Below are 10,992 nucleotides of genomic sequence, written 5' to 3'. Positions count from 1 at the left end.
CCCAGGTGAACTTGACTTCTTGATCTCCATCGAGATTAAGGAGAATCTCCCCCCCTCCTACTAGCCCTTGGAATTATTATTTTAATAAATTACAATTTTGGATTTATATATAAAATAAAATTTTAAATTTCAAAAATTATATTTATGATTTTAACTAAATTTTCAACATTCCTTTTAATTAAATGGAAAAATTAACTAAAAGAATAAAATTAAATATTTGAGTTATCCATTGTAAGAAAAATTTTCTCATGTCTATGTTTTGAACTATCTTAAACTCTAAAGAGACAAGAGCCACGTGGCGCTAATATCTATGCTTTGAACCATCTTAAAATCTAAAGAAACAAGAGTCAAGTGGTGACAAATGACAATATCGCCGCCCTTGCTTTTTGGAAATTGTCACGACATAGTTTTTTTAAAATAAAGCAAGAGCTAAGTGGCGTTGATATCGATATATTGAACTATCTTAAAATCTAAAAATACAAGAGTCAAGTGGTAGCAATATCACTGTAGTTACTTGTTGTAAATTGTCACCATGCATTTTTTTAAAATTATATATATATATATATATATCCTTTTTTATTTAGTTATTAAGATACTTTTTGATATAGTTATCAAAATATAAACCACTGCCTATTTAAATCTATGAAAACTAATTTCTAAATTTTGATAGTTTTTTTATTATCTAATTTCATAAAAACCAACTCCGGTTGAAAAATGTCTATTTTTTGAAAACTAAACACATACCAATAATCCATAAGAATGCTGCCTATAATATTGACTTTAAAGTTGATAATGATGATAATTCATGGTTGCAAAAGTTTATCTATATTGACCAATCGATGATGAATGTGTAAATTTATTATAACTATGAATTATCATCATCAAAATCAAAATTGAAATTAGAAATACCCACTTTGAAAACTAAACACATACCAATGATCAAGTTGATAATGATGATAATTCATGGTTGCAAAAGTTTATCTATATTGACCAATCAATGATGAATGTGTAAATTTATTATAACTATGAATTATCATCTGCAAAATCAAAATTGAAATTACAAATACCCACTCATTTACAATGTTTAAAAATGCTTTTCAAAGAAAAAAATTAGAAAGCGTCGCATGACAAATGCGCTGTAGACATCTCATTTCTATTGTCTAAATATTAATATATCAATATCGTAGCTCTTCTTTTTGTAATTTCACCACGAAGTTTTTTATTAACTCTTCATAAAATACAATTTAGAAGTTGCGTATGGCGATTAACTGGGTAGATTTTGGTCGGGATTTTGTTATTTGTGGGCAGGGAGCGAATCCCGATGGTTGCAACGAAAGTCAATTTTGACAACTTTTAATCAAAGGCGTTAGGTTTGAGTAGCTATCGCAAAAATTTGAATGAGATTTCGTATTCGTAGAATCGCTAGAGTGATGTAGAGAGATTGCATTTTTAAATGCTGGACGCAATTGAGCAACAGTTTGTGCTTTGTGTAGCTAATTGTATTGGGGGTACCTGGACTAGCAGGACAATGGAGACGGAGTTGGGATTTTGGCAGAGGCCAGTTTCGGAGAGCGTGATGTTTTATGTCGGACTCCCCACTGCTCTTATTTTCATGGTGCTGACAGCGGCATGGAGCTTTTACTCAAAAGGAAGCAAGGAGAGGCTGCCTCCTGGCCCTTTCTCGTGGCCCATTATCGGCAATCTTCACATGCTGGGAGAGCTTCCACACCGAGCCCTGGAAGCTCTCTCTATGAAATACGGACCGCTCATGTCTGTCCGCTTCGGTTCCGCCCTTGCCTTAGTCGTCTCCTCTCCAGAGATGGCCAAGGAGTTTCTCAAAACCCACGATCTGCGTTTCGCGAACAAACCTCCCTCGGCCGCTACGAGGCAATTGTCATTCAATTTTGCGGACATCGCCTTTTCTCCGTATAGCCCTTACTTGAGGCACATGCGTAAATTCTGCGCTGCGGAGTTGCTGTGCCCCAAGCGCTTAGAGTACTTCAGCTTTATTAGAGAAGAGGAAGTCTCTGCGATGATTCGGTCTATTGTTAATTCAGATGACTCTCTTCCCCTAAACATCAATCAAACCTTGACATCCTTTTCGACGGCTATAAACTGCCGGACGGCCTTCGGTAGAAAGTATTCGGAGCAAGAGTTAAGAGCTTTCTCTTCAATGGTCACAGAAGGCTTTCTGTTAATGGGGTCATTTAATATTGGAGATCTTGTACCTTATTTAGACTGGATGGACTTACAAGGTTTCAACCGTCGGATGAGGAAGGTGCATAAGCAACAAGACCAGTTGTTAGAGAAAATAATAGATGAACACGTTGCCCGGAATGACCCCAACATCACACATGATTTTGTGGATGCCTTACTTGCAGCCTCTGCAGATAAAGATAGAGAGGTTGAAATCTCACGAAATAGCATAAAAGGAGTTCTCTTTGTAAGTTGAAATTGGTCATATTATATTGAATTAGATTTAGATTGCATTAGCGTAATTTGATACTGGAAATGTCATGATCATGCTAGTGATTTTGGCAGGACATGTTGCTTGGTGGGTCGGAGTCAGCGGCTGCAGTGATAGAGTGGGCAATATCGGAAGCGCTGAGAAATCCGCGAGTGATGAAGAAACTTCAGGATGAGCTGGAAAGTGTAGTTGGAATGGATCGCATGGTATGCGAATCTGACCTGCCTAAGCTCCTTTATTTACAAGCTGTGGTGAAAGAAACGCTTAGACTCCACCCATCGGGGCCTTTCTTGTTGCGCCACTTACCTGGCACGTCCTGCAATGTATTGGGCTATGAAATCCCCCAGAATACTCTCGTTCTCGTCAATGTTTGGGCGATTGAGAGGAGCACAAAGTGGTGGAAGGACGGTGAAAATTTCATCCCAGAGAGATTCATGGAAAGAGTTGGGTCTGAGGTAGATCAAAATGGAGAGCAAAACTTCGCGTGCCTTCTCTTTGGAGCAGGCAGGAGAAGATGCCCGGCACAGCAATTGGGAACGCTTGTTGCAGAGTTTGGTCTAGCGCAGCTCTTGCACTGTTTCAACTGGAGGCTTCCCTTCGATGACGTAAGTGGGAAAACTCAAGATCTGGATATGACTGAAAGGTTTAATGGAGTCACACTGCGCAAGGATCGAGAACTGTGGGTTATTCCAACACCACGCCTAAAATGCATTTCGCAGGCGAAATAGAACTTCTGATTTCGAATGGAACTGTGTGGAAATAGAAGTGTTTTTATTGTAAATGCATGGAAATAAATTGCAGGTGAAATAGAACTACAGATTCCGAATGGAACTGTGTGGAAATAGAAGTGTTTTTATTGTCAATGTATGGAAATAAAATGCGGGTGAAATAGAACTTCAGGCTTTATTATTCATGCTTTAATATTTTGTTTTTTATATTTTTTTAATGGAATGAGAATTTATAGAGAATCTAGATAAAATTACATAATTATTATTAATTATCATGAAATTATATAATTATTATTCAAATACAAAAACTAATTATTCTTCAAACTACTTAAGCTAAAAAAAAATTGATATATTTTATTATTTTCATCATTATTTATTCAATTGCTATTTTCAATGTTAAATTTTGATAAGTCATAATCTTCATCTTGTGAAGAAAACATTCTTTCTACTTTTCATGTATTAAAACTCATGTGCAATATGTTTATATTGAATTTAATTATATAATTATATGCATTAATTTCAATTTGATTAATTTTATCATCTCTCATAAAATGCCTATTCTTAAAAAATTGTGCACTATAAAATAAAAATATAGAATAACATATATATAACTCTAATGTGCAACTTAATCTCACTCATGTTTTTTCAAACAATTACATATATCATCTAGCATATTTTTGAAACAAAGTGGAGATATGGATGACATATCCCAAAAGGATACCAAAAATCTAGGGTTAGTTGAGGGAACACAATTAACTAAATGAGCACATTGAAAGTTAGAATGAGATTATTGATGTTTTATAATTTTTCTAATTACAATTACCAAATCATGTATATTTATTGTTGTTTTAAATTATAATTGTTTTATTTTTTACGTAGTAAATAATTTAATTTTAGTTATATGTATATTTGTTGCTGTTTTTATTATAATGGATTTGTATTTTTATATAGTAAATAATTTATTTTTAATTTAGAAGAGACACATATCAATTCTTATTTCAAGAGTAAAAAAACTATGTATAGCTCTTATATTCAGCTAGAGAATAGAGTATTGGAAACAACGATCTTATTTTATTTTTATATGAAAATTATGACATTTAAATACGATTTAGTAAGTGTCAAGTAATACTATGTTATTACTACACTTCCTACAATGATTTTTCAAACAATGAATTTCATTGTGTTCTATTCTTTGAGTTTATTTGAATTTATTGTGAAGCTGAAATGCCATCAAACTAATAACTTAATAAATGGAAACAAAGTTTGCACTAATAAAATTAGAGATTTTTGTTGTCTTGAATACACCAGATCTAGTATCTGATGATTGAATTCTCTCTGAGCCGTTTCTCATTTTAATTGTACTCACACATAAGTAGTAAAAAGAGTTAGTTTTAAAATCATTATAACTTGCTTTTTATTCTATATCAAAATGAAATATTATCATTAACATTTTTAATCTCAAACACATCATTAATAATATACTCAAGTTATCTTCTTAGCTATCATTTGGAAATATGTTTTATCCTTTAACTAAAAGAAAAATAACTATGAAAATTTATTTTAAGATAAACATATAATATTTAATTGCTCATAACTTATTAAATTAAATAAAAACATTAAAATTTTTAAAATAAAACTCAAAATGAAATATTTAATTTAATATATCATTTATAATAAAATTCAAATGAATTATTTAATTTAATAGACTAGTTAGAATAAAACTCGAATAGATTTGGGTATAGAGTATGCCTTAAAATTGCTTTTGCTTGACTAAGAATTCGTTTTCATCAGACAAATTAAAAAAAACAGATTAACTACCCAAAACCCAAAAACATGTGATAAAAGTAAATATTTAACCCCTTAAAAACCACAAACACATTATTTAAATTAATATATCTTTTATATAATTAATATATATTTTACACTATATTTTATACAACATAAAATACTTTTTCTTTGACTTCGAACATATCAATCTTTTGAATTTTTAAAATAAGTAATTTAAAAACACAAAATGCCCATCGCTCCTAATAACCCGTTAAAATATTTAAAGAGTTTTATTTGATTCTACAAATATTTTGAAAAAGCACGACATTGGGTGGAAAAATTCAAAAGCTATAAAAAATAAAGTTGTTCATCAGATATGGTTTTTCAATAATTGGCATCTACTTCATTTTATATTTTTCTGTTTGGGAGACCTTTTCGTTGATGTTGAATGACTCATCTTTTTAAAATCTTTTTAAAGAAGACGTAGCCTTTCAATATACTCAAAGATTTTATTTGATTCCATCTTTTCGAAAATATGTAAAAGTAAGAAAAATTGCGCCGTATTACTAAGGATTGCTCTTATGTATGGAAGGATTTTTATTTTAATATACTCAATCATTTTACTGGATTCAATCTTTAAAAAAAATAATAGAAAATGCGTTTATGTTTCTAAGATATTTTAAGTGTTTATTTAAGTATTAATGATACAAAACGTCAATTGTGTGGAAGACATTCTAATATAAAATATGTAATTTTTTTCTAATTAATATATTAATTTCGTTTTAATATAAAATATGATTTTATGTAAATTTTTTTAATTAATATATTAATTTCATTTTAAAGTAAAAGGTGATTTTGGTCATTGATATCATTTGTCATAAGGGGTGTTTTACATTTATATAGCATCCATCTTTATATCAAGTAATATTTACATTAAGTTGAAGTTAAACTAATATGATTTATTTGGTAATAGAATATTTAAGTTGTATTTGAAAAAAAAAAATGATAATATTAAAATGATATTGACATTATGTATAATTTTTTGGAGTAAGATTTGTATTACTTTTAAACAGGGATTGTATAATAAGGTGAGAGTTTTAGACTTGTCTATAATCGGGGATGCTCATCCATATCCAAAAGTGCACTTTGCTGAGAGAGGTTGCATATAAAAAGCTTCCCAAAAGTTCAAAATAACACACGTCTATGCTAATATGTGGCTTTTTTAGGCTATGAAAACAAATAGAATTATTAGAAGAGTAAGAGAGTAGAGACATAACGAAAATATAAAGCTAGCACATGGGATTTCAGTCTATAGTTGCAACCTAGATTGGCTCCTCATGATTGGTAGTATAGCAACCTTGAATATCCATAATAAGGGTTGTAAATACCATGTTTCTTAGTTATTGCACTTGTATATTTACACGAGGGAGAATGCAGTGATTGAACCGAGTGGTGGCAAGGAAAACAAAGCTGATTAGACATGGGTGACGCTAGCGAGAGACGGAACATGTAAACATGGTATCCTGGTTATCATAGATTGTGTTCTAGGATCGAACTTTATGACATTTAGGGGGGTAGGCTATCATGTCCCCTAGTTGAATGAACAAGGGGGATGGTGACAACCTTCTCCTCGCCATTTGACATGCTTAACACCCTATCCGAGGATTGTATGTATTTTTGAATGAGTTGACAACAAGCCTTCTTGAGAGGAGTTTCTACCAGAAGATGCCGAGTGGAGGAGATCTTAGGAAAACAGTGCAAACAAACATAACTCACAAGCATACCAACCACCTTGTTCCTCAATCATTGAATATAAAGGGGAATAATGATAGGGAGGTTGGTGATTTGAGTGGACACTCAGACTAACAATTCTTCCAAGTGTCGTCTCCTAGATACTCCATGAATAGGCATGTCATTCTAGAGTTTATAGAGCATATGGATTATGAGCTGGGAATATCATTCCTCAGAAAATTTAGAAAATCCTTGTTTAATTGTGTTATATCCAGGCCTTCGAGGAGAGTAGTTAACTCTGCTGCATTATTTCTATTGATGCCTAATGTGGTATAGCATATGTAGAGTGGTAAACCAAGATGATTTATGAATATGCCACTTCAACTCGGATTACCTTTGAAGCATCATCAAATTTCAGTTTAAGAAAGGAGTGAGGCAAAGGAGATCAAGATAAAGGGATAACTAGGGTAGGTAGTTGGATTGGGGTGGAGAGAAAGGAAAGGGTGATGGAGGCAAGTTTTTGTACGCTAAGAAGTTTAGCTTCTATACAATACACCTTCTAGTCTTGAGGGGACAAGGGATAGTGTTAATAGTTTGTTTCATATTCCTTTGAATGATGTGTTAGAGAGAATCAAGAGGAATTGAAGAGCAGTTCCATTCCTTCCATGCAACCCATAGAACAATGTAAACTTTGAAATGGGAACTGATATGATTACCCGTTTCGTAGAGGTAGACAAAAAGTGACCCGATTTTGAAAAGTGGTGATGTAGAATACACTTTTTTTTTTCGGAGCATATTTCTAACACATTAAATTTTCTTGTCTATCAAATATAAATATTTGTTTTTAAATGTTAGTGATTTTCATGCTGATTTTGAAACGTGTTGATGCAGCGTCAACCTCTTTTTAGAGGGCTTTTTTTAACACTTCAATTTTTTTAATGTATTAAGTGTGGATATTTTTTTTAAATGTTACATTTTTTTACACTTTAAACTATTTTATGTCCATTTTTTTAAAATCATGATTACTTAACAAATTTTCTAGCTGTCTTAATTTTCATATAAAAATATATATGAAAAAGACAACAAAAAATAAAAAAAATGTAAAGAAAAAATTATCTCATAAATAATAAAAAATTGGAAACAAAAAACAAAATTAAAAATTAAATTTTTTTGAAAAGAATTAACAAAAATCTAAAAAAAATAAAAATAAAAATAAAACCAAACTAGATTAAAAAGAAAAAGAAAAAGAAATTAACAAAAAAAAATTAAAAACTACTAAAATTAAGATTAAAAACATTTAAAAAAAATCTAAAAAATATGTACTGAAATTTAAAAAAATAAAAATTCAAAAATTTAAAAAATCTATATATTTTCAAACTTAACGAAAAAAATCAAAAAAACATTTAAAATTAAAAAAATACATATTTTTTATTTAAAAAAGCATTTAAAATTTTCAAAAAAGCATATATTTTAAATTAAAAAAATATTTTAAATTAAAAAAAGACAAAATATATTTTTGATTAAAAAAACATTTAAACTATTTTAAAAACTATATATATTTAAAAAACATTTAAAATTTAAAATAAAAAAATCAATTTTTTAATTTTTTAAACCTTTAAAATATTTTTAAAAAATATATATATTTTTATTTAAAAAAGGGAAAAAAAAAGGTTGATCTCGTCTACCGCTGCCTGGCCGCCCGTGGGGGCAGCGGAGCTGCAAAGCGACAGAGGCTACATGCAGCTCCATTTCCTAGGGTAGTGCCCCGAATGGCGGTTGAGCGACACAAGCAAGCTCAATTTTTTATTTTTTTAAATAAAAAAAATATATATTTTTAAATATTTTAAATGTTTTTTTTAATAAAAATAGATTTTCTTATTTTAAATTCTAATGGTTTTTTAAATATATATATATATAATTTTAGAAGGTTCTATTTTTTAAATCTAAAATATATAGTTTTATCAAATTTTAAATGTTTTTTTTTATTAAAAATATGTTTTGTTTTTGTTTTTTTCGTTTTGTTTTGTATTTTTTTTTTAATTTTTAATTTATATATATATATATATATATATATTTTAATTTTAATTGTTTTTTTTGTTCTTTTTTGTTTTTTTGTTTGTTTGTTTATTTGTTGTTGTTGTTTTTTTTTTTTTTTTTTAATTTAAGTATATTCTTTTTTTTTAATATGTTTTTAATCTTAATTTTAGTAGTTTTTTAATTTATTTTTGTTTTTTTTGGTTAATTTTTTATTTTTTTAATTTAGATTGTTTTTAATTTTTAATTTTTTTAATTTTTATTATTATTATTATTTTTTAAAGATTTTTGTTAATGCTTTTAAAAATATTCATATCTTTACTTAACTTAGTTTTATGGTTTTTTAAATTTTGTTTTTTCCAAATTATTTTATGGTTTATGAGATAATTTTTTTTTTTTTTTTTTACATTTTTTTTTTGAAGATATGTTTTTCTTATTATTTCTTTCTTTATATTTCTTTATTTTTTTTTAGTTTTTTATTTCTTATCTTTATAGGTTATTATTATTATTCTTTTAACATTTTTATGATTGATTTTTTTTTTTTTTTTTGTTATTTTTTAGTTTTTAGTTTTTAGTTTTTATTTTTTAATTTTATGTTTTGTTTTTAATATATATTTTTATTTACGTTTTGTTATTTTTAATTTTTATCTTTTTTTTTCATTGTTTTATTTTTTATTTTATGTCTTCATTATTCTTTTGAAATTTTAAAGTTTTTGAGAGACATGATAAAATCTTTACACCATTATTCAAAATGTTGAAAATTTAACCTAGAAAAACAAAGTGTTATTCCAACATCAACAATCTTTTATGCCATTATTTCAAAATGTTGAAAATTTACCCTTAAAAAAAAATGTTATTCCAGCATCAACACTTTCCGTTTGAGAATGTTTTTTGCACAATTTTGGCACAAAAATTTGTTTTTCACTGCCATTTTTAAAACATGTTGAAAATTTACCCTAGAAAAAAAATGTGTTATTCCAGCATCAACACTTTTCATTTTTAGCACTGTTTTCCATGTTGTTTTCGAGTTTTTTTTTTTTGCTAGAGTTCCCGTTTTGAGTTTATAGTTCCTATCTCAAAGTTTACATTGTTATAGTAGGAAGCTAGGAGAGAGTTTCCATATGTGATTGAGGATGGGATTAGAAACGACTTGGCTTCACCATTGAGAAATGGTGTTTTGAATGCTTAACGAATCCTCGTTAGAATAATTGAGGAAATTATCCAATCAAAACCAAAGGCCATTGGAGAAGGTGCACTTATTTAGTAGATGTTCAAGGATTTCAAAGTGGAGGAGACATAGAGGGCATTCAGAGTGATGTTCATGGTTGTGTGTTTTAATATTATCCCATATTAGGGTTTCGTTTTACACCAAGAGCCAAAATAAGGAGGATATCTTTGGCCAGGTGTTATGCTTCCAAATATTCATCTAGATCATATCTCTTTGTAGTTCTTGATGCCCTTCTTCTAGATGGAAAGCTTTTCAAATGGTGAAGGATCCCTTTGAACTATATCCCTGTCATAGTATATCTAGTTGGGAGGAGAATCACATTAACCTTTGTTGGAGGTTATGCCACAATTGACTCTATGCTTCACGCTCTAGCTTGGGTTACCAATTTTCTTGTGGTAATCGTTGTCTCCATTGTTATTTTGTGCTTGAATTGGTATAATATTTGTTAATTGTTAGCAGGCCTTAGGCTATCATATGTAGGTGAAGTTAATCTAGTTGTGGTTGATCCTGGATTTCATGGAGTTGTTTCATGAGTCCTCCCAGTATAGAGCAAAAGATCCATCCTTTACTTCCTGAAAATAATGTTGCTAGATGAGATGAATTCTTGTTTTGGACAAGGTCCATATGGATGAGCTAGAGTGGGTAGGTTTCATTTGTGTGATATGTTGAGGGGAAGTATGCCAATCATATTTTTTATGCCAAATAGATTTCCATAGATATGAGCCTCCTTGTATCCATCTCCACCATGTTTTGTTGCTTAGTATTGTTGCCATAGTGGAGGGATCGCATAAGCCTAAGCCTCCTTTCATTTTGGTCACGAAAAGTTTTTCGCTTGCAACTAAGGATGTTTCATTTTCTAGGTTGGATCCTTCCTATAGGAAAGAGTGTCATAGCTGAAGGATTTATTGTAAGATCGAGGGTAGTGCAATCTAATATGAGCATAGGTAGATGGGGATGGCTTGAAGGACCTCCTTTAAGAGTACAGAGCATCAAACTGTGTTGAGGCAATAGAAGGTCCAACTAGCTAGCTTGTTGAT

At 29.8% G+C, this 10,992-nt stretch overlaps 1 protein-coding gene across 1 annotated transcript; it reads left to right on the top strand.

Annotated features, from left to right (window-relative positions):
* Positions 1 to 1,418: 1,418 nt before the first annotated feature.
* LOC149232352 (cytochrome P450 71AU50-like) lies at positions 1,419 to 3,361 on the top strand. Its single transcript, XM_089376469.1, has 2 exons — positions 1,419 to 2,443; positions 2,542 to 3,361. Exons 1-2 carry the CDS (start codon positions 1,454 to 1,456, stop codon positions 3,193 to 3,195), a joined length of 1,644 nt encoding a protein of 547 aa, XP_089232595.1. The 5' UTR covers positions 1,419 to 1,453; the 3' UTR covers positions 3,196 to 3,361.
* The last annotated feature ends 7,631 nt before the right edge of the window (positions 3,362 to 10,992 follow it).

The sequence above is a fragment of the Pinus tabuliformis genome, chromosome J, assembly GCF_031772625.1.
Source record: "Pinus tabuliformis cultivar Carrire ecotype Pingquan chromosome J, CPIR1, whole genome shotgun sequence".
NCBI lineage: Eukaryota > Viridiplantae > Streptophyta > Pinopsida > Pinales > Pinaceae > Pinus > Pinus tabuliformis.
This window is presented reverse-complemented; position numbering and strand designations above follow the sequence as displayed.